The sequence below is a fragment of the Bos indicus genome, chromosome 21 (genome assembly GCF_029378745.1).
Source record: "Bos indicus isolate NIAB-ARS_2022 breed Sahiwal x Tharparkar chromosome 21, NIAB-ARS_B.indTharparkar_mat_pri_1.0, whole genome shotgun sequence".
Taxonomy (NCBI): Eukaryota; Metazoa; Chordata; class Mammalia; order Artiodactyla; family Bovidae; genus Bos; species Bos indicus.
Window position 1 is genome coordinate 25,614,425 of NC_091780.1, and position 26,392 is coordinate 25,640,816.

The 26,392-nt window shown below is 51.5% G+C and overlaps 1 protein-coding gene across 3 annotated transcripts in view; it reads right to left on the bottom strand.

Moving 5' to 3' along the window:
* RASGRF1 (Ras protein specific guanine nucleotide releasing factor 1) overlaps positions 1-25,975 on the bottom strand; it is a 100,290-nt gene extending 74,315 nt beyond the window's left edge. Inside the window, exons 1-2 of one of the 3 annotated variants that reach the window (XM_070775236.1) lie at positions 24,819-25,965; positions 1,180-1,286 (exon numbers count right to left, since the gene is read on the bottom strand). In XM_070775236.1, coding sequence (XP_070631337.1) covers positions 1,180-1,286; positions 24,819-25,094 — 383 coding nt within the window. In that variant the 5' untranslated portion in view covers positions 25,095-25,965. Of the gene's footprint in view, positions 1-1,179; positions 1,287-24,818 lie in introns of all 3 variants that reach the window. The other 2 variants (XM_070775234.1, XM_070775235.1) reach the window with 2 other exon arrangements.
* Positions 25,976-26,392: the final 417 nt, after the last annotated feature.

A 26,392-nucleotide genomic window follows, 5' to 3' on the forward strand; every position in this document is an offset into this window, starting at 1 on the left:
GCAAAGAGTCGGACACGACTTTTTGAAAGTAAAAGTGAGTGACTTTCACTTTCACCACTTATCCATCTTTCATTTATTATTCATTTATCCACTTATCCATCATTTACCACCCACACATACACTCAACATCCAAATTCTGTCCATCCATCCTTGCATTCTTGCACTCGACATTTGCTTAACTCTTGTCTATATAAGGCCTTTGGTACCTGCTCCCAAGAGCTTACATTTTGTAGACAAGTAGACACAGAAACACACCGTTATCCTCTCAGCCAGAAAGGTCTGCTGCTTGGAGGGGTGAGTCTGGGTGTCCAACCTCCCTGAGAGTACTCGGCCCTGCTGGGGATTGTTAGCTCTGGGGCCACACCCTAGCCCCCAAGCCCATCATTTCCCTCAAACCTAGAAATGCTCCATTCAGTTTGAAGCCCCCGTTTTCTCTGTTGCATACACTCTCCTTCTGCTCTTCTACCCACCTGGCCCAGTGAGTCCCTCCAGAGAGGGGCACACATGGATGGGAAGGAGGGAAAGAGCCGGTTAAGAATCTGCACATCCAAGCACAGAGAATTTCAGTCTATAGAGAAGACCAAGGCCCAGAGAAAAGACAGGACCAGCACATCCCTGCAGCATCCGGTTTAGAACTCAGGTGGTCTTAGCTTTTGGTGACCATAAAACCTTGTGCTTAGTCACTCAGTTGTGTCTGACTCTCTGTGACCCCATGGTCTATAGCCCACCGGGCTTCTCTGTCCATGGAATTCTCCAGGCAAGAATACTGGAGTGGGTAGCCATTCCTTTCTCCAGGGGATCTTCCCAAACCAGGGATCGAACCCAGGTCTCCAGCACTGTGGGTGGCTTCTTTACCATCTAAGCCACCTGGGAAGTCCTGTAATAAAACCCTATAATCCAATCAAATTGGACTCAGTTCTCCTGGGATGATAAAAGAAGCTCATCTGATTGGAGGCAGGAGGGCACCCTGCTGTTCCTCGGGGGGGCTTGGCTCCTTGTGCATCCCGGAGAGGCACATCAGAGCCCCGGGTCTCTAAGAGTGGACCCATCAAGACACCCTTCTTACAGCTTCATGTCCCCTCCATGTGCTCCCTCTCCATGTCTTCCCCTCCCAGGGTTTGAGTTTGCCCAGGACGGGGCCCAGTCTTCTGCCTGGACCTTGGGGTGGCCGAGGCGTACCTGGCATGAGCGATGGCCGCCACCCACTCGTCGCAGTCCTTGGCGTCCTCTGTCCTCAGCTCCAAGGCTTTCTGGTTCTCGTGGCTGAAGTTAACCGTGAAATAGTGCTGCCCAAAGAAAAAGAAGACAGCCCCGATTACCAGGGTGATGGGCAGGGAACCAGCAGCATCTCCTGTCATCCATCTGGCTGCTTTGCAAAACACTCTGCTGCCACATCTGCTAGGCACGCACTCATTATCTATGATCATCTGAATGCCATTCTATTTAGCAGTTTCAAACTCTGATTAAGGCAGGCTTTGTACAATGTAACAGAGCCTATGCTTAGGTTATTGTAAGAAGGAAGCAAAACCCACAAAGCCCTCTTTGCCAACAGACTGCACAAAAGCCAGTTTTAAACCATCAGGTATGCTGGGAGAAAGGCAGAGGAAACACACCAAGAGAGCATCCCCTCTGGCAACTGGGTACCCACTCAGTGCAGCATTCATTTCATTCACTCCACAAAAACATTCTGTGTATTCTACTATGTCCTGGCCTTACAGCAAGAAACAGACAGACCCTAGCAAGCTCACCAGAAGCCAGCTCTATGTTGGGAGCTGGTGGCTGACTTAGAGTTGGGTCACACAGGGGGCCTGCTCTCCAAGCTGCCAGGGCAGCAAGGACGCCAACAATAGACACACAAGTGTAATATCATTCTATGAACGAATACCTGTAAAGCTGTTAGAACACCGGAAATCTAGTAAGCCCACATGTTCGATATCATTAATGCAGTGCAATGATCATTACCTTCATGGAGGTAAGAAAAAAGGGTCCAGGGAAAGTCACCCGCTGATTCAGCCCAGGAAAAGCAGGAGGCCTTCCCAGAGGACGAGGTGTTTGTCCAGGCTTTACTTCAGTCGATGGAAGAACAGAAGGGAGCACGGCATCTAGAGTGCACGGCATGTTCCCGGGGTGGGAATAAGGTATGCCAGAGCTGAGGCTGGGTGGGAGGAGGGGCCTGCATGGTGGAACTGAGCGGAAGGACACTCCCAGGTCTCTGGCTTGAGCACCTTAGGAGGGTGGGATGCCAGAGACTGGAGGAGGCATCGGCAGGATAAAGGGCAGGTGTCAGGGAGTCAAGGGTGGGAGTGGACATGCAGCCTGTGTGTGCCTGGAGGACCGTGTCTTTCTGGCTGCAGACAGGAGTCTAGGGTGCCAGCTTCAGGGTGGAGAGGAAAGCTGGGAGCAGACTCGGTCAGAGAGAAAGTGCACAAGCAACGAATCGGGACCCCACCTGTGGAGGCCACCTGGGTCTGGCCCTGGAGGAGAGAGGCTGCGAGGTGCAGTAGGGGTCCCCCCAAACCTGCCTGTTCAGAAGTTGCCCCACAAGCCACGATGTGGTCTTGCGTCAAGGAGTGCTGGCCTGTCCCTCCCTCCCCTGCAGCCCGGGCAGCAGGGAGCACCAGCACAAGGGCATAAACTTATTTTTTTTGCTTCCGCTGACATTACTGTCTTTCTGTTCATTGTCATTCTTGGTGGCAGCCAGGGGTGTGTGTGTGTGCATGTGTGTGTGCGCTGCACAGTCAATGTCTCTCACTTGTTTCCTAGGAAACAGATCTGGCTGTAGAATGAAATGTCAGCTGCAGCCACACATAACTGAATTGGGAAGGCTCCGGTGGGCACTCCCCACTCCCTGGAGAAGGGAGCAGTGACACATGCAGCTGCAGGCGACAAGCCAGCACGTTGCCCATATCCCCAGGGGTGGAGAGCTCACACACGCCTGACTTAACTTCACTCTGTATAATAGGCTCCAGGTTCAGAGATCTGGCTATACGATGAAATGCCAATGGAGGGGGTGGAAGGGGCTGGGGAAGGGGCCTCTGGGAACCTTGTGATCTTGTGTATTCCCAAATGCACCAAGTGGAACAGGTCTTGTGATCTGTTGACCACAGATGAATGTGAGGTGCAGAAAAGTCAGGCCACTTGCCCAAGGTCCCATAGCTGGAAACGAAAGGAGCCAGAATAACACCTTCCCCGGGTACCTACTGTCCACACAGATCTTGGGCTTGATGCTGGGGTGAAGGATGAAAAAGGCAAGGTCCCTACCTGAAGGCACTTTTGGCCAGGGGAGGCTCAGGGTCCTAACTCAGAAACAAGGCCCTCCCAGCTCCACACGGGCTCAGCAGGGCTGCCGGGTCCCCAGAGAATCCCCAGGGGAACTCAGCATGGTCGGAACTGGCTGGACTCATCCGTGGCCCTGGCCAATTCCCAGGGCAGGCATAGTTTCCTTCCCCACGGAGTTGTGGGGGGGCCCAGAGCTGCTTGCCCTGGGGAGGAGACAGCTGGGCTTGGTGGAGGCTTCTGAGTCTGGCTACTCAGAGCTGCAGCAGGTGGTGGGCTTGGCTGAGGCCCCTCCCTCCCAGCAGAAGCTTCTCTTTAGTTGTGGTACATGTACACAAGGGAATATCACTCAACCATAAAAAGGAACACACATGAGTCAGTTCTACTGAGGTGAATGAACCTAGAGTCTGTTATACAGAGTGAAGACAGAAAGTGGAAAACAAATATCGTATGTTAATGCATATATATGGGATCTAGAAAGATGGTGCTGATGAACCTCTGCAGGTCAGCAGTGGAGACGCACACCTGGAGAACAGACTGTGGACATGAGGAGGGAAAGGAGAGGGTGGGAAAGTTTGAGAGAGTAGCACTGAAACATATGCATCACCGTACGTAGAATAGATGATGGGAATTTGTTGTATGACGCAGGAAGCTCAAAACCGGTGCTCTGTGACAAGCTAGAGGGCTGGGATGGGGTGGGAGGTGGGAGGCGGGGTGCAAGAGAGAGGGGACATGTGTATACCTATGGCTGATTCATGTTGATGTACGGCAGAAACCAACACAATATTGTAAAGCAATTATCCTCCACATAATAATAAATCATTTTAAAAAGAACTTTCTTTCTAAGCAGTCTTGCTTCATGGATGAGCAGATAGCTACCTGCCACCCTGTGTACTGTAAGCCCCTGCCACCTCACCTCCCCTGGACAGCTGACCATGAGGAAGGAAGCCGGGAAGGCTGCCTCCCTTTCCCTCCCCAGCCCCAGCTTGAGTCTGGCCTTCAGAAACATCTGGCTTTGTTTTCCTTTTTTTTTTTTTAACATCTAAAATTTTATTTATTATTGGAATATAGTTGCTTTACAATGTTGTGTTAGTTTCTGTTGTACAACAAAATGAGTCGGCTATATGTACACATATACCCCCTCCCTCTTGGACCTCCCTCTCACCCCGCCCCATCCCACCCCTCTAGGTCATCACAGAGCACAGAGCTGAGCTCCCTGTGCAATGCAGTGGCTTCCCACTAGCTGCCTGTTTTACACATGTGGTGTATACATGTCAGGGCTACTCTCTCAATTCATCCCAACCTGTCCGTCCCCTCCTGTGTCCATAAGCCCATTCTCTGCCTCTGGCTCTCTATTTCTGCCCTGCAAATAGCTTCACTAGTACCATTTTTCTAGATTCTGCATATATGCGTTAAGATATGATATTTATTTTTCTCTTCCTGACTTACTCCACTCCATAGGACAGTCTCTAGGAGAGTCTTCTGGCTTTCGACAGCTGCTGATACTCAATTCTCAGTCCCTCAGACCAGAGACAGGGCTCCCAGAGGCCCCTTCCCCAGCCCCTTGCACCCCCTCTACCGCAAGCTGCCAGTTCACCCTTCTGTTCGTCCCAATACTGTGTGGCCTGGCATCTGTCCCCATTGCTGCTGTTCTAGTTCAGGTCCTGGGACCATTCTCCCACAAGCATCCTGCATCTCTCTTCCTTAGAGAGAGCACCTAAACCCTGAATAACCGACTGGCTAGAAATACAGGTGAAGTGGCCTGCTGGCTGGAGGGACGTGCATACGGCCATAACAGCAGCCAAGACCCACTGCATCTCCTAGGAAGCTGGCTACGGATGGCACGGTGAGCTCTGGAGAACTTGCAGAGTACCTTCAGGGCAGAAATCAAAGGGCCTGCAGTGCTGGCAGCTGGGGGTGGTGGTGGCGCTTGGCCGTAGATAAAGGGGAAATCGGAGGCCCTGGGCATCAGGCCAGGTTCTCAGCACACATTATCACCTCAACCCCAGGTGTGAAATGGATCACCTCCACTTAACTGAGGAAGTGGAGGCAAGCACCGTGGTTTGCCCAAGGTCACCAGCCAGGAGATAGCTCAGCTGAGCCAGGACTGGGGGCTGCCCCAGGCTGGAATGTAAGTGCTTCAGATGACTGGAGCATTCCCTCTGTGCTTGTACACCTCCCCACTGACAGCTGGCCCGTACAACCACGTTGCCTGACTGACTAGTAGAAAGTGTTCACTAAGGGAAAGTAAAACTTCCACCTGGCAATTCTGAGTCATCACCCCACCTGACTTCAGGCAGCCAAATAAATGAGACTTTGCTGAACTTTGGACTTGGGAGATGAGGGAAGAGGGACTACACACAGAAATGGAGACAAAGGACAAGGGAAAGCTGGAGGGAAGCACAGAGAGGGAGACAGAAGGAAAAGCACACAGGGACACAGAGACTGAGAGGAAGTGCAATTCATTGTGAAAGAACAAAACCCACACAGGGAGAGAATGGGTGAGCCAGGGGCTCCAGGAAGATGCTAAGAAAGAAGGATGTTTTAGATGCTTTGTTGTGTCCAGCTCTTTGTAAGCCCATGGACTGTAGTTTACTGTAGCCCACCAGGCTCCTGTTCATGGGATTCTCCAGGCAAGAATACTGAAGTGGGTTGCCATTCCCTTCTCCAGGGGGATCTTCCCGATCCAGTGATCGAACCTAGGTCTCCTCCATTGTAGGCAGATTCTTTATCATCTGAGCAACCAGAGAAGGCCAGATACTAAAAAATTTATCTATTTGACTGTGCCAAATCTTCCTTATGGCACACAGTATCTTTTTTTTTTTTTTTTTCCAGCTGTGGCATGTGGGATCTAGTACCCTGAATGAGGGATGGAACTCAGGCCCCTTGCATTGAGAGCGTGGAGTCTTAACCATTGGACCACCAAGGGAGTTCCCAGAATAGGTGACTTCTTGGCCTGTATGGGTTGCTGTGGACTTGGGAGCAAAAGTGTGATGACTGTCCAGCCCTGAGCCACTTCAGCAGCTCAGGGCAACATCAAAGGAACAACTGCCCATCTTGTGGGTAGATGCACTGCCGCATAGCAAGAAACTGGCTGGTCCCTCCCCAAAGGATGCTCAGGACTGACCTCCCATCCTCTGCTGGTTGCCATCACCCAACCCCAGCCCCATCCCTGGATGTCAACGCTTGGGCTGGGCTGCCCACGGGTGTGCACGAGAGACAGGATGCCTGGTTGAGAGTGGCTGGCCTGGTATAGCTGAGCCTGAAGCTCTGCCCTGATGATGGCCCTCAGGTCCCAGGGTGAGGCTGTTTCCCATCACTGCATCCTCAATGGGGAGTGGGGCTGCCTCTGGCTTGGCTGCTCTGAGGAGCTTACCTCTTGGTTCTTGGAGTAGGAAAAATACCATCTCCCCTTCTCTCTGGTTCTTTGATCTTGCTCTTTTTCTTTCAGCTGCACTATGGCTCAGCGATAAAGAACCTGCCTGGCAATGCCAGAGATGCAGGAGATTCTGGTTCAATCCCTGGGTCGGGAAAATCCCCTAGAGGAGGAAATGGCAACCCACTCTAGTATTCTTATCTGGGAAATCCCATGGACAGAGGAGCCTAGGGGGCTACAGTCCATGAGGTCACAAGAGTTAGACATGACTTAGCAACTAAACCATCATGAAACATGTAGGATCTTAATTCCCTAACCAGGGATGGAACCCGTGCCCTCTACATTGGAGGGCAAAGTCTTACCCACTGGAACACCAAGGAAGTCACCTAATCTTGTTATTTCCATTGTTCTCTGTCTCTTGTCTCCTTTTGAACCTCCTCACCTCTCTGTCCCTTTCTCCCTGTGTCTCTCTTGCTGCCTCTCTCCTATCTACCTGTCCAAGTTCCTCCGCCCCTTCTCCCAGTCTCTGTCCACATGGCAAGTGAGATCACTTGGCCACAGCTTCATCACCAGCCACAGAAACCAGCCCACATATAGAGCCCCTTTCTTCCCTGAGTTGCTCAGGCTCCTCTTGCTCAGGCTGGTGACTGGCTGCTTCCAGGGTTAAGGGCTCCTCTTTCTTTCTCTACCCTGCCCAGGAAGCCCAGACACATGTCCTCAGGCCCTGACACACTCTCCCCTCCCTAAACTCCTTTCTGCTTGGTTTGGGTGTATGGGGACAGACTTTCTTGATGCCAGAGAATTATGATCTGCGACAGGGGCCTGGGCTTAGGCAGGAATGGGGGACCCACTGGCCTGCTTTGGTTCCAGATCCTGGGGTCTAGGCCTTGTTTGGGCCAGCCAAACTCCCTGGAGCTCTGTAACCACCATAGAGAACCAGAGAGTGCTCTACCGCCAGTGACCGCCTGAGGATCTCACAGGCTTGTAGTCCAGAAGGCAGATGGGGTGTCTCTGGGCATTCTGGGTAAATGCTATCAATATCCATCTTTTCTAGGGATGACCAGCAACCCTGGTTCTGCTTCTCCTCCCTCTCGCCTCCTGCCTATCCCAACTGGCTGGGAGGGCTTCCGCACCTCCACAGGATGTAGAACATGGGGAAACCACTGACAGGTGCGATGACCAAACATCCCAGTTGACCTGGGACTATAGATCACAACAAACTGTGGAAAATTCTTCAAGAGATGGGAATACCAGACCACCTTACCAGGCTCCTGAGAACTCTGTATGCAGGTCAAGAAGCAACAGTTAGAACCGGACAGGAAACAACAGACTGGTTCCAAATTGGGAAGAGTACATCAAGGCTGTATATTGTCACCCTGCTTATTTAACTTATATGCAGAGTACATCATGAGAAACGCTGGGCTGGAAGAAGCACAAGCTGGAATCAAGATTGCCGGGAGAAACAGCAATAACCTCAGATATGCAGATTACACCATCCTTCTGGCTGAAAGTGAAGAGGAACTAAAAAGCCTCTTGATGAAGGTGAAAGTGGAGAGTGAAGAAATTGGCTTAAAACTCAACATTAAAAAAACTAAGATCATGGCATCCGGTCCCATCAATTCACAGCAAATACAGGGGGAAACAGTGGAAATAGTGACAGACTTTACTTTCTTGGGTTCCAAAATCACTGCAGATGGTAACTGCAGCCATGAAATTAAAAGACACTTGCTCTTTGAAAGAAAAGCTATGACCAACCTAGACAGCATATTAAAAAGCAGAGATATTACTTTGCCAACAAAGGTCCGTCTAGTCAAAGCTAAGGTTTTTCCAGTGGTCATGTATGGATGTGAGAGTTGGACTATAAAGAAAGCTGAGCACCGAAGAATTGATGCTTTTGAACTGTGGTGTTGGAGAAGACTCTTGAGAATCCCTTGGACTGTAAGGAGATCAAACCAGTCCACCCTAAAGGAGATTAGTCCTGACTATTCATTGGAAAGACTGATGCTAAAGCTGAAACTCCAATACTTTGACCACCTGATGAGAAGAACTGACTCATTGGAAAAGACTCTGATGCTGGGAAAGATTGAAAGCAGGAGGAGAAGGGGACAACAGAGGATGAGTTGGTTGGATGGCATCACCTACTCAATGGATATGAATTTGAGCAAGCTCTGGGAGTTGCTGATGGACAGGGAAGTCTGGCATGCTGCAGTCCATGGGGTCACAGAGAGTTGGACATGACTGAGTGACTGAACTGAACTGAGGCGCTTCTGCAAGCAGCGGACTCTGGAGCTAAAACCAAGACAGTCCTGAGCACACCAGGACCCCTGGTCATCCTACAAAAGGTGGAGCAGGTGGAAGTCTCAACAGTGGGGTCCATGCTTGACTGTGCGGCTCAGAACCAGGGACTCTGGGCAGCCTCTGCCTCTCCCCCTGGTAAGTGGAAAGTGAAAGCGTTAGTTGCTCAGTCGTGTCCAACTCTGTGACCCCATGGACCGTAGGCCTGCCAGGTTCCTTTACCTATGGGATTCTCCAGGCAAGAATACTGGAGTGGGTTGCTGTTCCCTTATCCAGGGAATCTTCCTGACCCAAGGATTGAACCTGGGTCTCCTGCATTGCAGGCGGATTCTTTACCATCTGAGCCAGCTGGGAAGCTTCCTGGCAAGTGGGCATGACACTGACACCTGCTTTGGTCAACTATGCATGAGTGGTCTCAATCATGCAAAATCAAGGTCTCTCCACCTTTAACTCTCTACCTGAGTGATTTCTCATTTGTGAATTCAGCCTATATCTTTTGTCCACACTGTAAACCCAGACACTGTCCATCTCATGGTAGTAATCAGTGACAAACATGGAAGCCCGCGATGCCTAGTGCTTTCTGCCAGGCACGGGCACTTCTCACACTCAGGTCTTAACGGATCTCTTTCCTGCTCCCTCTGGACTGTCAGGTGCGCTAGCCCTTGCTGCTGCTGCTGCTAAGTCACTTCAGTCGTGTCCGCCCCTAAGCTTCTCCATCAAAGCCATTATCCTCTTGTAATGACTTTTTATTGTCTTTCCTATCACAGTAAATCCCCTACATACAAACTAGTCCTGTTCCAAGAGCACGATTGTAAGTTCAATTTGTTCATGAGTCCAACAAAATTACTCTAAGTACCCAACTAACATGATCGGCTACATGGTACTGTACTGTAATAGGTGTAGAATACTTTTCTCACAAGCAATACATAAAAAGCAAACACAAAAATTAAAGAAAACAGTTTTAGTCTTAACAATGCAGTACCTTGGAAAGCACAGTAGTACCAGCTACATCACCGCTGCTTTTACGCTTGCTTCCGGACATCCTGGGCTTGCAGAAAAGACACTGCGCTATTGTACTCTACATAGTACTGGACAGTAAAGTGCACACAAGCACAACCGTTTGGAGAGGATGCGCGCACGTGACAAGGTACGCCAGACACATGAACTAACTCATTGACTGGACATGCAAACACACGTTTACATCTTTGAAAGTTCACAACTTGATGGTTGGTATGTAGGGGACTTGCTGTACAGCACAGAGTCCCGATCTGGGCCTCCCAATAGAGATACCTGAGAACCTAAGCCGACACGGATGCTCGAGCCCTGTTTTTAGGCACGTTAAACCAGAATGTGGGAGCAGGGAACAGGGAAGGCATAGGTTTCAGGCACTGATATTTATCAAAGCTCTCCTGTTGGTCCCAGTGTTCACCCAGTGCTGCGAACCCCTAAGAGGGAGCAGTGTCTGCAGAAGAAGCACCTCTTTCCCCTACTCATCCCCCCACGTTCTCCTGGAGCCCCCCGTCCTGGAGCAGCCATAGAGGCATGCCATCCATCCAGGAATTTTCACTTATTTGGAACAGTGACAGGGAGAGATTAAATTAATGAGCAGTGTGTGTTGAAGTACCAACAACAAAGGAGGAGGCAGAAATGTCTCAGAGAGAAGTGGAGATGAGAGACCATGGAACTAAAGTTGGGGGTGGGGGAGGACAGGGCAGAGAGAGACGGTTCTGGTCCAGGCCTTGGAGACCGGGACACAGGTTTGCTCCGTGGGTTCCGTTAATTACCACAGTAACCATTCCAAGAGCAGTCCTTTTTGCTTAAGCTGCTTTGAATGGGCTCCTGCTCCTTTCAAACAAATAATTCCTGACCAAGAATGTCCCCAGAGCCTGGCACCGTGCCTCTGCCTGGGTTTGGAATGGTTTGGAATGGTCTTCGTTTGCTGAATGGGTGGCTGAATTTGTGTCACCGTGGCACGGGAGCCCAGATCATTAATTAATCATTGCACAGCAAATGCCACAAAGCAGGTGGCATTGTATTTACTTCTCAGGCAGGTGAGTTGTCTGGAAGGGTGTGGGCCATGGCTTTCCATTAATGAGACTTATGTCTCTTTAGGGAGAGGAGGCCCGCTCACTTCATAAAGGCACTGAGTGTCGTACAATGAAGGGACTTCTTCTCTTAAATACGTTTAACGATGCATGTTGTTTAAAAATATTTATTTATTTGGCTGCATCAGTTCTTAGTTGTGGCATGCGGGATAGAGTTCCCTGACTCTATTGAAATTGAGGGATTGAAATCCAGGCTCCTGCATTGGAAGTGCAGCGTCTTAGCCACTGGAGCACCAGGGAAGTCCCTGAAGGAACTTCTTCCAGAACTTATCCCACCAGGGAACACTTTTCATTTTTTGGAAGATCTATCAACATTCCATGAAACTAGTGTTCCAGGACTCCAGGACCTGTGGCACATGCTAGGCTTTGGAGTCACTTGGGTTTAAATTTATTATATATTATTTAGCCTTGGTGTCTTCAATATATCTCTTCATTTCTGTAGACCTGTTTTCTCTTTCACAAAAAGGGGAGGATATCACAAATCTCACAGGGTTGTGCAAAACATATGATGCTGTGAAAGCTCCTGGTTCATAGAAGTGCTTGATAATGGTTTTTAAACTACTCAAATCATTTGCCATGTCCAAGTGATGGGTCTAAACAACCTGTGTCCTCAGTCACTCAGTCATGTCTGACTCTTCTGACCCCATGGACAGTAGCCCACCAAGCTCCTCTGTCCATGGGATTTCTCAGGCAAGAATACTGGGAGGGGGTTGCCATTTTCTCCTCCAGGGGATCTTCCCAACCTATGGAAGAGTTTCCTGCATTGGCAGGAGGAATTTTTACCACTGAGCCACCTGGGAAGCCCCATCAAAACAACTAGTTAGTGGCCAATTACTAGAAAAACCACACACTTGTGCATATACATGCTGGGTACAAATTGTGCCCTCCTAACATTCATGTCCATCAGAATCTGTGACTAAGAACTTATTTGCAAATATGTGTTACGTAAAAAAAAAATGGTACAAAGCAACTGATTGACAAAACAGAAATAGAGTCACAGATGTAGAAAACAAACTTATGGTTACAACAGGGAAAGGTGAGGGAGGGAAATATTGGGAGTTTGGGATTGATATATACTCACTACTCTGTCTAAAATAGATGACGATTGAGAACCTGCTGTATAGCACAGGGAACTCTGCTCAATACTCTGTAATGGCCTATATGGGAAAAGAATCTAAAAAGGGGGATATATGTATATGTACAGCTGATTCACGTTGCTGTACATCTGAAACAAACATAACATTGTAAATCAACTCTACTCCAATAAAATTTTTTTTTAAAATACCTTATTTGACAATAGGATCTTTACAGATGTAAGCAAAGGAAGATGAAGTCATACTGGATAACAATAAGAGGCTTTAATAAAAAGAGAGAAATCTGGACAGACACACAGGGAAGGAAGTCATGTGAAGAGGGAGGCAGAGACTGGAGAGATGAATCTACACATCAAGGACCACCAAGGATTGCTGGCAGCCATCAGGAGCCAGCAGAAGAAAGGAAAGGCTCTTCCTGAGACTGCAGAGGGACCATGGCCCCGTAGGCATCTTGGTCTTAGACCTCTAGCCTCTGGACCTATGAGGGAATACACTGCTGTTGTTGTAAACTAACCCTCCTCAAATAAGCAAGGCATATGCACACGTACACACACAAGAGGCATGGGAGAGGCTTAGAAACTGACGTGTCAGAGCTGTACTAAGATCAAAGGATTACTCTCAATCAGCCATTTGGGGCGTTGTTTCCAACACCTTCAGCTCCTGCTTCTTCCTTTCTGATATTCAGTGGGTCACCAAGTTCTCTGCTTTGGATATCTCTGGCACTGTGCATTCTCCCATCCTCACCGCTGTGCCTGCTTCCAAGGTTCCTCATCTCCCAACTGGGTAAACCATTCCCTCTGGTCTCCCTGCCCCTGGTCTTATCCTCTCTGAGTCATGCTCCTTGACCAGAAACCAGACCCATTGTCCTGTCTGGGCCTCTGCTCGCTGTCTCCTCCAAGAGGGAGGTGGGCTGGGGTCAGCGGCAGGATGGAGGCCATCGCTCTTGGTCAGCCCCGCCCCTTCCTCTTGGTAGGTCCACTCCAGTGGTCTAGCTAGGCATCATCAGCTTCTCCCCCACGGGCCCTGGCCCCTCCCTCCTGGTCCATCTTTGGGAGCATGGTCCCAGTTGGCCCTGTGCCTCAGTCAGCCCTCTCTCCCGGATGCTGCGGAGGTCCCAGGGCAAACAGGACTGTGCTAGAGTGGACCTGAAGGGGCCTCATCAGCATATGTGTGTGTGTGTGTGTGTGTGCAGTGCTCTGCCTGAAGTCCATCTCTCCTTCAATAAGGGGCCACCCACTCAGGCTCCCCATCATCTGAGGTCCCTTTCCACCACTCACTGTTGAGATCCCAGGGGAAGTCCGTCTGCTCTCTGGCTTTTGCAGAAGAGGTCCTGCTGACTCAGGCCAGGCCCCTCAGGGCTTGCACACTGCCCTGTCTCACCGTGTCTGTAGCACAGTGAATGGCTCTTCAGGCTGCTTCCTCCCTGCCCTGGCTGTACCACCCTTGTGACTGGGACATACAGAGGGGTGTCCCGGGGTACCCTGTGTTCCAAATGGTCCTACTCAATAGAAGTACTGGCCTCGACCAGTCCCACTGGTACTCTCACACCAACCCAGAAAGGACCCTGCCTACTCACACCCTCCACCTCACTTGACATGACTCCACTTGGAGGCTGGAAGCCACTTCATGACCTTCTTCCTACCTGCTCTCCCACCTACCCTGCTCTGAGTGGCCTCATTTCACTGACCTCTGCCTCTGAGTTCTCAAGTCATGGTTCTCCTAGGGCCTGGTTACCACACCAGAAAGATTATATATACAAAGATATATAGATACATGACCATATATATGCATGTCTGTATAATTATACAAAGGGTAACATATTGCAAACACTATTCTGCATGTGTTTTTCTGACTACATTGTGGAGATAATTCTCTATATTTACTGTCCTCACCTTTTTATTAGCTGCATAGTATTCCACCGTGTGGATGTGCTGCGGTTTATTTGGCTAATCTCCTCTTGAGGGACATTTGGGTAATTTGTAGTCTTTTTTCTTACAAACAGACCTGAAATTAGTAAACATCCTTATGCACAGGTCACTTCTAACTGGGTTTTTGACAGAAGGTGAAAGACAGACCTATCCAGACTGGAGTTTTTTTCCTTCTTTCAGCAAAGCAAAAATTCCTTCTATGCAGCTGTAAAAAAGGATGAAGACGATCAATATAGAGAACTATCTCCACAATATACTGAGAAAAATGTGTAGAATAGTGCTTGCAGTATGTTGCCATTTGCATAATTATACAGATATGCATATACATGGCCATACATCTATATACCTTTGCATATATTTGCATGTATAATCTCTCTGGAAGAACACATAAGCAACTGGTAACATTAAAATCCTCTGTGGAGAACTGGATTGCCAGGGTTAGCAGTGGGAAGCAGCATTTTCACTGTTTACGTCTTTGTAACTTCTGAATGTCAAACAATGGGAGTATATTACCAATTCTAAAATTTTAAAAGTCAGTGGCTGTTTGAGAGTGCCTAACTGACCATCCACTTCCCAGGTTCTCCAAGCTGCCCCCTGTGTTGTCCAGTCACCAGGACACTATCTTTTGGACCTGAGCATTGTAGCCTCATGGAGTGTGATCTTCAGTGAGCACGCTCAGCCTGCCCTGAGAGCCAGTGGGAGCCACTGATGGGGGGTGAACCTCTGTTTCTGCAGTGATTCTGCCCCTGAGGTCCTCATCACTCCCTAGTAGTCTCCCATACGTAAGCCCCTGGGTACGCAAGTGCTCCTACTGGATGAATTGCACTGTGACTTTCTGGGAGGCAATGGGTGTTCCATAATTGGCTGGTTTCCCTTTGTGCCCAGACTACCAGGAAGCTCTCAGATGTAATTACACGCCTGCCTCTCCTCACCTGTGCCCACACTGTATGGGCTCTCCATACAGAACACCAGTCCTTCCCCCAAGCTCCCCAAAGCCTGTGGATCTGTCAGAGAGGTGAGGGGAGTCCAAGCGACAACCAGTGTAGCTGGAGGGCAGGGAAGACCCACTGTTGAAGAAAGTGTAGATGCGCAGCAGCAGGCTAGGGGTAAGGTTAACGGGCACACGGAGAGTGCTGCATGATTGACTAGTGCTTCCAAGCTATTTCACTAATTCCTTGAGTTTGGCTAAGAGTCTAAGAGGCAATTCCACAAAGCTGGTTATATTTCACTCATATATTCTGACAGAGGAAAAGTCAATCAAGTCTGTCTGAATTTCCAGACGTGTTTTTGGAATGCCAGCTACAGCGGCTAAAAATTCATTCATTCACACTTCTAAAATTAATTTCATTTTAAGGTCTCAGTTAGATTTCTCAATTTGAAAAATAAATCAAAATTCAACTGGGAATTATCTTCTTGAAAATAATTCTCTCTCTTTTTCAGGGGAAAGGAACTGCATTACCCTTGCTAGTTTAGTAAGACGTGGTCTTTAACTATAAATTGCTGAATTTAACAATAGAGGCCTGGATGTCCTCTGATCTTAACAACCCAGAACCAGGAGGCCTGACATTTATTAACAGCAAGGGCTCGGGGTCTTGCATGACACAGACACTCAGGTGTTTGTGGAGAGATGAGCTCCATCTATCTGAGCTTCATCCGAGCAAGGATGAGCTCTTCCCCACGTACAACTGCAGGAACAGCAGGGTTACCTTGGTGTTGCATGAAACGCTAGGCATGGAAAGGACTTTGTAAGCCGTCAGCTGCAAAGGTGCTCTATCTGAGCGGTGGCTGGAGGAGAAGGTATGGAGACCACCTGGAGCTTTCACGGGCTCACTACCAAGCCTGGGAGGTAGGAAGATCCAGAGGTTGTGCAGTCCAGGGCACGTGGGAACCAGGGATGGTTTCAGGGGCACAATGCAGGGTGACGCATAATAGAGAGGGTGGAATCTTCAGTGTTCTCACACTCCCCAAATTCAGGCCTTTGTGACCGCTCCATTTGACAGCCTTGTCCAACCTGACCTCCTGCCTCCTGATGGGTTTTCCTCCTGTTTCTCCTCCCCCTGCCTCGATCTTGCCAGCCTGGAGCTGACAGCAGTCCATTCTGGCATTGAGACCTGTGCCAGCTCCTCACTGTGCTCTGTAACCTGCACATGGGCTTTAGGGGCCAGCTCTGCCTCCCCCGCAAGCCGCATTCACCGTCCTACTTGCCCCTTTCTGGGTGGAGTCTCCCCAGTGACCCCAGGCTGGGAAGAGATGCCCCTGTAGGTGTGAGCACACATTGCTGGGCACAATCTCTGCTTCCTGTCATTACACCCGTCACGATGGCGCTTCTGCTTTCCTCTCAGCTACTCATGTGTGTGTGTGTGGTGACTAGATCTGCATTTTGGAAAGTGCTCTGCTGCAGAGAGGCACATAAGTGCCGGGACACAGTGAATGTATGGAGACGGTTCTCCCAACACCTCTAGAGCCCTGCTTTCATGGTAGGTCTGCACGTCCCTACTGCCTCTGAACTGAAGCCACGTGACCTGCCTTGTCACCCTGAACTGTGGCCAGAGCGGTCCAATTCTGGGTGTGGGGGGAAGCTTTAAGAGCCAGGGAGAGATTGGCCACATACCCGCCCTTGGTGGAGGTGACCGGGGAGGCAGGTGTCAGGATGAATCTATGTCAGGCTGTGTCCCTGAGCGGTCACAGTGAGCAGTGCCCTCCTGCCAAAGCCCAAGCAGGAAATAAGCCTCTGTTGTGTTCCTGGAAATTGGGGGCTTGTTTGTTACTGCAGCATGACGTCACCCATGCGGACTAGTATCCTCGTTAGGAGGCCTGCACCTAAGTCCAGACAGGATGATGGTGGCCTGGACTAGAGCCTTGGAGGAAGAGAGCAACCAGAGAGGATGGTCTGCGAGAGATTTAGGAGGTGAAATCCACAGGGCTGGGTGATGGCGTGGCCACCATGGATGAAGGAAGCTCCTGCAGCCACTTTCCCTCTTTCAGGGGCATGCTCACTCAGACCTTCTCAGAAACCCATAGGTTCTCTGAGTTAAGATTTACCATCCTATTTTTATATCCAGGGTCAAGGGTCTGTGTTGGCTCACTTCAAACCTTCCAGAGACGCAGGGGATCTGGGTCCTTGCTTTGTGGAGGAAGTGCCTGTCATAACCATGAAAGGTGAAGCCACAATTAAAGCAAAAGTGTTAGATGCTCAGTCGTGACTGACTCTTTGTGACCCCATGGACTGCAGCCCGCCAGGCTCCTCTGACCATGGGATTCTCCAGGCACAAATACTGGAGTGGGTTGCCATTTCTTTCTGCAAGGGGATCTTCCCAACCCAGGGATTGAACCTGGGTCTCCTATGTTGCAGGCAGATTCTTTACGGTCTGAGCCACCAGGGAAGCCACAATAGTTATAATGTATTGATTGGACCTACTGTGCTATTGAGGGGGGTGGCGGGGGGAACTTCTCAGTGACTCAGTGGTAAGGAATCCATCTGCAATGCAGGAGACCCGGGTTCAATCCTTGGATAAGGAAGATCCCCTGCAGAAGGAAATGGCAACCCACTCCAGCATCCTTGTCTGAAAAATCCCATAGACAGAGGAGCCTGGTGGGCTACAGTCCATGGGGCCACAAAGAGTCAGACATGATTGAGCAACTAAACAACAGCAACTGTACTATGCGAGGGCTTTACAAACAGCACCCACTATGACACTCAGAACAAGCGGCGGGGCAGGCTGAGTTACAGACTCCATCTCACAGATGGGGACGCTGAGGCTCGGAGAGCTTGCAGACCTTCCCAAGCTGGGAGCTGGCAGAGCCAGAATCCAAAGTCAGTCCATGTGGCTTTTACCCAGTTCCACGTCACTGCTGGGGGTGGACAAACCCCTCAGTGAATGAGCCGGGAGTTGAAGCCATGTGCTTGGGGGCTGCGCCTTCCTCTCCAAGCTGGGGAGGGGATGGGCCGCGGGGGTGTCCGAGGCTCGCAGCTGCTCCCAGCACGACAGGTGCCCTCCCAGAGGCGTCTAGGCGTTGGCAGTGTTCTGGGCCCCCCTCAAGTGCACGCGTCACCGACTCTCCTGCATAAACACCAGGGGGCTGAGTCCTGTTCTTGGCTCCGTGCATGCAGGCGCTGGCTCCAGGCTCCCACAGATGCCAGAGAGCCCGTGGGGTATGGATGCCTGCCTTGGGGGGCTTATCCCCAACTCCTGGGACTTGAGGTGCAAGTCTCCCACCCAAGCAGAAACAAAAGCTGCTTCCCAGATGTCACCAGAAAGACAGCACCATCCTTTTGCTTGCTGTTAATTCTCTCTCTCTCTCTCTCATTCTTTATTTCTCTTGGCAGAGGATACTAAACTCAAGCAGTCCCTCAGCCCCAGTCTCTGTGCTGTGCTTGTGGTTGGGAAGCACAGGTTTTAGAGTCACATGGACCTGCGTTCGGGCTTCCCCGGTGGCTCAGCTGTAAAGAATCCACCTGCAATGCAGGAGACTTGGGTTCAATTCCTGATCGGCAAGATCACTTGGAAGAGGGTGTGGCAACCCACTCTAGTATTCTTGCCTGAGAAATCCAATGGACAGAGGAATCTGGCAGGCTACAGTGCATGGGGTCACAAAGAATTGGACACAACTGCACACATGCACAGACTTGGGTTCACAGGCTAGCTTTGCCAAGTATGTGCTCTTTAATCTTGGACAAGTTACTGACCATCTCTGAGCCTCAGTTTTGTCACCTCAAAAAAGGTTATCAGGGATAACCTCATGGGGCTTTCAGGATGATGAGGGGAAGGGACTGGATGTAAGACGTGCCCTCCAGCCTTTACATTCTACAGGGAGAAGGAAGACCCTTCACAAACCACCAGCTAAATACATCAAGTAAGCCTAGCCTGATAAGCCATGTGGATGATGGACAGAGGGCTGTGCAAGCCTGCGATGGGGGACCTGGGGCTCCTCTAGCTCCCACAGGGTGGGGGTGGGGGGCTCAGGAGATGACTTTTAGGCTAAGACCTAAAAGGAGGTCTTTGAAGGAGGAGAAGTTGGTCACTAAACCTGGGGGCAGAGGGGGGGATCATTCCAGGCATAGGGAGCAGCTTCTGCAGAGGCCTTGAGATGGGCAAGAGGAGGCAGGGTTAGGTGAGGAAGGAGGGGCAGGGGAGGGTGGGGCAGGGTTGGCAGGGCAGGTAGAGGCTGGAGGCTGCTGGGTGCTCTGGGTGATGCTGGAGAACCTGCATTTTTTCCCAAAGGCGATGGAAGACAGTGACATGCTCAGGGACCTAGAACATGGTCAGGTTTATCCTCTAGAAGCTCAGTCCCAAGGATTGCCATGTGGCCAGGGACTGGTGTGGGGCAAGGAGGGACCATGTGAGCGAGTCCAACATATCAAGCCTGACACTGTGAGCTCCTGACCCAAGGCAGGGGTGGGAAGAGAGTCTGGACTCCTGAGCATGGAGAGTTCTGGTACTTCGTGTTTACGGAGCGCTCTACTCCATGGTGAGCTTTAAAGACGGGGAATCAATTCCATTTTTTTCTGTATCCACAGGACCGGGTATCGGCCTGACACCGAGAGCCAAATTGTGTACTGCACAAATAAATGTCCCAACTACAGTGTCACTAGGGCTTCCCCACTGGCTAAACTCATAAAGAACCCACCTGCCAGTGCCAGAGGTGCAGGAGACTCAGCTTCGATCCCTGGGTCAGGAAGATTCCTGGAGGAGGAAATGGCAACTCACTCCAGATTCTTGCCTGGTAAATCTCATGGACAAAGCCTGATGGGCTGTAATTCATGGGGTTGCAAAGACTTGGACACAACCGAATACACACACACACACACACACACACAAGGTGTAATTATTGAGGCTCTTCAACCTCGTGTCAGTGCTAGAAATATTTGGGAGCTAGGGTGGGGACATGAGTCCCCTCCACAGTGAACTCTGGGGCCCCACATCTCCTGGCCTGGCCCTGGTCTGAAACCGGAGAAGGGGACAGCCCTGCTGGTCCTTCCAGAGGTGCAAGTATGGCAGGCTGAGCTGCTGGCCCCACGTGTGTGTGTGTGTGTGCGCGCGCGTGGGTAACATCCCTGTGTCTGAGGGGTGTTGCTTTTAGAGTAAGCTTATTTCCCTGCATCCAGGTTTCTGCTTTTCTGATTGGCCAAGAGGCAGGATGAGCTACAGCAATTGGAGGGCAGGCTTTGTGGTGAAGACAGCGCTGCTGCAGAGAAAGCCAGAGAGCATTTCAGCCACTACCTTGCTCAGTGGTGCGGATGAGATTGTTTCCTCATCTGCAAAGTGGGAATGCTCATGGACTTACGGTTGTCTTTAACATGGAGACACCAGGCCACCCAGAAATGAGGACCAGGAGAGGGCCTTCATCTGGTCTCCAGGGAAAGGCACCCACGGGTGGACAACAGGTACTGTGGGCCCCCAGCTTCTGGACCCTCTGCCTGCATCAGTGCTGAGGTTCTGGATGAAGGGATCAGGAAGGGCCTGGGGTCTATATTTTGACCCTCCCTGGTTGGGTGATAAGGAAGTCCTGGGGTTGGTTTGGTCAAGTCCATGCCTGAGAAGTTGGGGTTGGAAGCTCTGTTTCAGAGAGCTGGGAATGACAGTAGAAAAAGCCAATGTGGGGTGACTCCATGCCAAAGCAGAGCAACAACACCCAGGGTTGGGACTTCCCTGGTGGTCCAGTGGTTAAGACTTCACCTTCCAATGCAAAGAATATGGGTTCGATCCCTGGTTGGGGAACTAAGATTCCCACATGCCTTGTGGCCATAAGACCAAAATATAAAACAGAAGCAGTATTGGAACAAATTCAATGAAGACTTTAAAAATGGTCCACATAAAAAAAAAACCTTAAAAAAAGAACACTTAGGGTCAATTTCTGAACCCAAATTTTACGTTCAGAGCCTCTTGGTCTTCAGTGTGTGGGCCATAGGGTCAGAGGCAAGGGGGTCAGGACTGAGCAAACAGGGCTCAGGCCAGTGTATAGGGAGTGCTTGCAACTGCCGGTTGGCAGGGGAGCATGGCTGAGCCCCTGTGACTTTATGAGGCTTTGGGATCCGAAATCAGGGCTCCAAGATGTTAGGGCTGCACCAGACGCAGTCAGACCAGTACAGAAGCAGCGAGAGGACAGTGCATCATGTTAGGGTGGCCTGGACTCCCAGAGCCCCTGCATATCCTATTGGAGCATCTTCACAGACTATACAGCTCTAACACATCTTTATCTGTGTTCATCTTCCTGGGGGGTTGGGGACTATGACACCCAAGCTTCCTGGGCCTACGGCACAGCTCAGGGCCTGACTGCTGTACAGTCAGTCTCGAAGACATGGAGTGTGGAATTAACAAGGATACATCAGTAAGTTCAGCTTCATAAGTACCTTCTGAGCACCTACTGTGTGTTTCATTCCTCACGCATCCCTGCCACTGGGGTAGTTTCCAGCCAAGACTTGGTTTTTATTTCTAGAGAAACTAACCCTGATTCTCCCAGGTGGACGTGCTGCCTGCTTGCTGCTGCTGCTAAGTCGTGTCTGACTCTGTGCAACACCATAGATGGCAGCCCACCAGGCTCCTCTGTCCCTGAGATTCTCCAGGCAAGAATACTGGAGTGGGTTGCTAATTCCTGCTCCAGTGCATGAAAGTGAAAAGTGAAAGTGAAGTCGCTCAGTCGTGTCCTATTCTTCGAGATGCCATGGACTGTAGCCTACTAGGCCCCTCCATCCATGGGATTTTCCAGGCAAGAGTACTGGAGTGGGGTGCCATGTCCTCTGCTGCCTGCTTAGACCTGGATAAAAATGACATTCTGCTAAAATCGAGTCTTCACTAGATACTGGCCAGTCCAGTCGAACTGATGGCCTTTTTGTGGTCCCTCACATGTGGGTTCTCTGCCACAACCCCAGCTGGTTTTGAATTAAGGTTTCCTGTGGTTTGCAAGGCAAATCTAGTCACAGAATGGCTTGGAGCTGGGCCTCTCATGCTGGTGCACTGTAGGTGTCACAGGGACTACAATTCAAGGAGAAACACTGATTTGCTGCTGGCACGATCAATTTTACTCAAAGATTTAGAAAACAAAAAGCTATAAATTTTTATAGACACATGCAGTGCAAAGGAGCAGCCAAACTTGGCCTGGAGTCAAATGGACCATCTATAGAAGTATATAAGACAAAGCACACGTCTTTAACAGAAATCTGCACCTGAGCTGGACAGTACCAGATGGCCACCTACTATTCTCAACCCTCTTCTGGTTCTACTGTGCCAGGAAGGCTACTCTCACTACCATACTGGAGGATCTCTTGACCATTGCTCTTCTGGGAAAATGGCTTGGACCACGTGAGGACACCAGCAATTGGCTTTGCACTCCTATCCCTCCCATAATCCACTGCTGCTGCTGCTGCTAAGTCGCTTCAGTCGTGTCCGACTGTGCGACCCCATAGACGGCAGCCCACTAGGCTCCTCTGTCCCTGGGATTCTCCAGGCAAGAATACTGGAGTGGGTTGCTAGCACGATTCAACACCTGAGCCCAAAGGTGAATGATTTAGAATCAATGTAAGAGGGCATTTTTAGGAATTCTTAGACACTGGATGAATTCTAGGTCTTAATTCTGCCACTGAATCTGAATCAGGTAGTAATTCTCTTCCCAATCTGCTCTCCAGGTTTCCCTGTCTGTAAAATGGGAGGAGTGGGTCGTAGGATCTCTTTGAGGTTCTTTTCAGCTTCAACATTTTATGTTAGGCCTCTACTCCCTGGTAGGAAGCTAATTAAGATTAACTAATCAGACTTTCGGAGAAGGCAATGGCACCCCACTCCAGTACTCTTGCCTGGAAAATCCCATGGATGGAGGAGCCTGGTAGGCTGCAGTCCATGGGGTTGCTGAGAGTCGGACACGACTGAGCGACTTCACTTTCACTTTCTACTCCCTGGTCAGGTGGGTATCATTCAGATTCAAACTAAAACATCAAACTAAAATGGACCGTGAGCATCCTTGCATACACATTATACGTGTTCTCAAAACCCCAGAAAGATAAGTGTTATTACCTCCACTTTGTAGATTACAAAAGAGAGGCTCAGAGAAGTTTAGTGTGTTAACAGGTCACACAGGAAGTTGCAGAGCTGTGAATCATCTCAGGCCTGTTTCTGGTCCAGGGGGCTGAGAACAGACACTGTGAGCCCAATAGCAGCTCAGTTTCCTCCAGCCTTTTCTCGCTGCCTGCCTGGGAGCTCAGCTTTGTGCTCTGGTATAAGAGGTTGAGGATGGGCGCCAGCTGGGGCTCTAGGCCATGGGTGGACTTTGGCCGGCAAGTGTTGGTACTATTCTGGAAGGCCAGCAAAGAGCAGGTTGTCAAGGGCTGAGAGAACATCTCTGGCCCGGGCTGAGTTTGCCTCTCCCAGGGGAGTCTTCCAGGCCCCATTTTGGCCTTGAGCTTAAGGAGCTGCCCGTTCTTTGCATCACTTTGCCATCTGAGGGCCTCTACCTACCAGGTGGCACATCATTCTCAGAGATCCATCCTCAAATATTCCTGTCCACCTTTCCCAGCCTCCCAATTCATCTCCCAACACCTATGGGCTGTGGGCAGGAGAGGAAGAGACATGCTGCAGGGTTTGAGCTCAGATCTCTATCTTGGACCATCAGGAGGGCAACTTCAAGGATGCTTTTATTTAATTCAATTCAATCACTGCCAGTCTGCTTGCAATAATGGCTTTCAAGCCCTTAGTTCTCTTCTCAGAACCTTAAGGTGGCCTTAACTCCTGAGATGACACTGGGCAAGCAAATTTCTCTCTTTTGGCCTCCGGTCTTCATCCAGGCAGTAACCAGCTGGTTAGGTCCCGCTGGATCGCAGGTCCCTCGCAGCGGTGACATTTTAGCATCCGTTATCTTTGACTTTCCCTTCCCAGAGGCATCGGGATGGATGCCTTTGGAGAGCGCAGCAAGCATAAAAATCGCTCTCTGGCTGTCTGCGGCTCTCACTTGGTGGCCGCAGGTCCTACTCCATCCCCCCACGCCAAAGGCTCACCTCCACGGCTCCCCGATCCCTGGTCCATCCAGGCCTGGGCTTTCAGCCTCGCAACTCCGGAAACCCCAGGGCAGCGCTAGAGGCGCGACTGCGGCGGCGGCGGCGGAGGCGCAGGGGGCGGGGGTGAGAGATGCGCCCACTTGTCCCGCGGCCTCCGCAGCGGCCCCGGCCCCAGATCCGGCCCCAGCGCGTCAGAAGGGTCCCTGGAACCCTTCGGTTTGTTGCTTGGGCGTGGAGACGGCTGGGAGTTCACTACCGGTCGATGGCGCGGAATCGACCCCGGCGCGCAGTCCCTAACTTGGCTCGTCTTCGCTCCCGCCGCGGTGAGGTAGGGGCCGCGGCGCTCGGACGCCTCGGTCTCACCCTTTCCGTGCCTAAGCGCGGGGAAATTCAGCTACCTGGTCCGGGGCTCTCCGGGGTGGTGGGCACACCATTTTTGGCTGGATGTGCTTCTACATTCATTGTTTCTGTCTGTCCTGAGGCACCCCATCTCTCTCCAAACCGCGTCTCCCTCCGCATCTCCGCGTCTCGCCCGCTCTGTGCCCGCCTCCTGCCGAGCTCGCCGGGTGCAGGACAGCCGCAGCCCAAACCCGCTCCCTGCCTGCAGTCCCGGGCCCCTCTGGCCACCGCGGGTTACAGCCCGCTTAGGCCAACCCTCCCATCTCTCCGAGGGCGCCGAAAGTAGAGGGACTAAAGTTCGGGCGCCTTCGGCCGGGGAAAGGCCCGGAGCCCCAAGGGCCGCGGCCCCGGCGCTGGCCTCACCTGTTTCTCCAGCGGCTCCTTGGCCGAGAGCGTAGGCTTGGGGGAGGGCGCGCGGTCGCAGACGCAGCCCTCCAGCAGGTAGAGCCCCGAGGGCCGCGAGCTCGAGTCGCTCTCGAAGTAGAAGAGCAGGTTCTGCAGCAGCGCGAACCACTTGGTTTGCCATTTTGTGTTGTCCGAACTCCGCTTGCTCAGGTAGCCTTTGCGCGTTCCGTCCTTGCGCGCCAGCAGCCCCAGGGACGCGACGTGGCCATCGTTCAGCCGGATCCCCTTCTGCATGGTGCTCGGAGGCCAGCTCGACTCCACGCGCTTACATCTTCTCCGCGCGGAACCCGGCAGCCGCGGTCCGTGAGCGCTGCGCGCTGCCTCTCTCTGGCGCTCGCTCCTTCGCGCTCTCCCCTCCCCTCCCCCCACCAAATCTCTACAGTCCAGGATCTGGCGCCGAGCCGCGGCTGCTGGAATCCAGATGTACCATTCCCCTCCAGAACCTTTTCTCAACTCCGCAGAGCCCCCGGGCCCTGGAGATGCCTCCCGACCCTCCCCAGGCGCCGGGCAAACGGAGGAACTGGCGAGCTGCGCGCTGGCGAGGGGCAGGCGGAGTCATGTGACGCTGATCCCTCGAAGAGCCCGTTTCAGCAGCGCGGACAGGGACACACGCACGCAGCCCGCCGAGGCGCAGAGCCGCGCGCAGGCTGCACCTTGGCACCTCCTCCTTCTCCCCGGACACACGCGCACACGCACAAACACAAATCCTGTCCTCCCTCCCCCGATCTCCTCTTCTCCTCTTTGGGTGTTAACAAATCAGATCAATTTTCGTTTAACCCAAGGAACACCAGAGGCTCGCCATCCTGGGAGCGGGCGTCTTTGCGCCCCGCCGCAGCGCACTGTAGACCTGGGGTTAAGTACCATTTGTCATTTTCTCCTCCAGAGGCTGCCTCCTGGTACTTTATTTTTCTTTTCCGAGGTTGATGGAGGAAGGTGGATGGCGAAATGAATCTGAAAGAGCTTTCAGTTCTAATATTTGCGTAACCGACCAGGTCACATCATTTCAGCATCCAACCCTACTTCTGGTGGCTTCCCCAGCGACCTGAGGACAATACAGGCGGAGATATGGAGGGGGGACGTGAGCATTTAATTTGAGTGTTGCCATAATTACCGGCGCCACCCCTGCGCCCCGAGGTCTGGCTAGCGAGCCGCTGCTGGCAGTTTTCTGCAAATACCCTCCAAAGCCTGAAGGCGGGCTTCAAACGCAGGCGCCAGGGACCATGGGAGCCTTCAAATAGCTGCGCTGGCGCAATGATACCTTAATGATAGATTTTCCGTTCTTATTTTTAGCTCGCATTCGCCTACACAGTTACACGGCATTTATCCGGGAACGTCACAGCGCCCGCCTGCTGCACCGGGAGGGCGCGCCGGCCGCGGGGCAGCCGGCGCGCTGGAGCTGGAATCGCTCACCGTCGTCTGCCGCAGAGGGTACTGGCCGGGCTAAGGCCGGGAGCGGCGCCCCCCAGCCCGGCCTGGCCTGTTTGTAGCGAGGACAGGCGGGAGCGTAGCCTTCGGGAGGAAGGAAGGAAGGG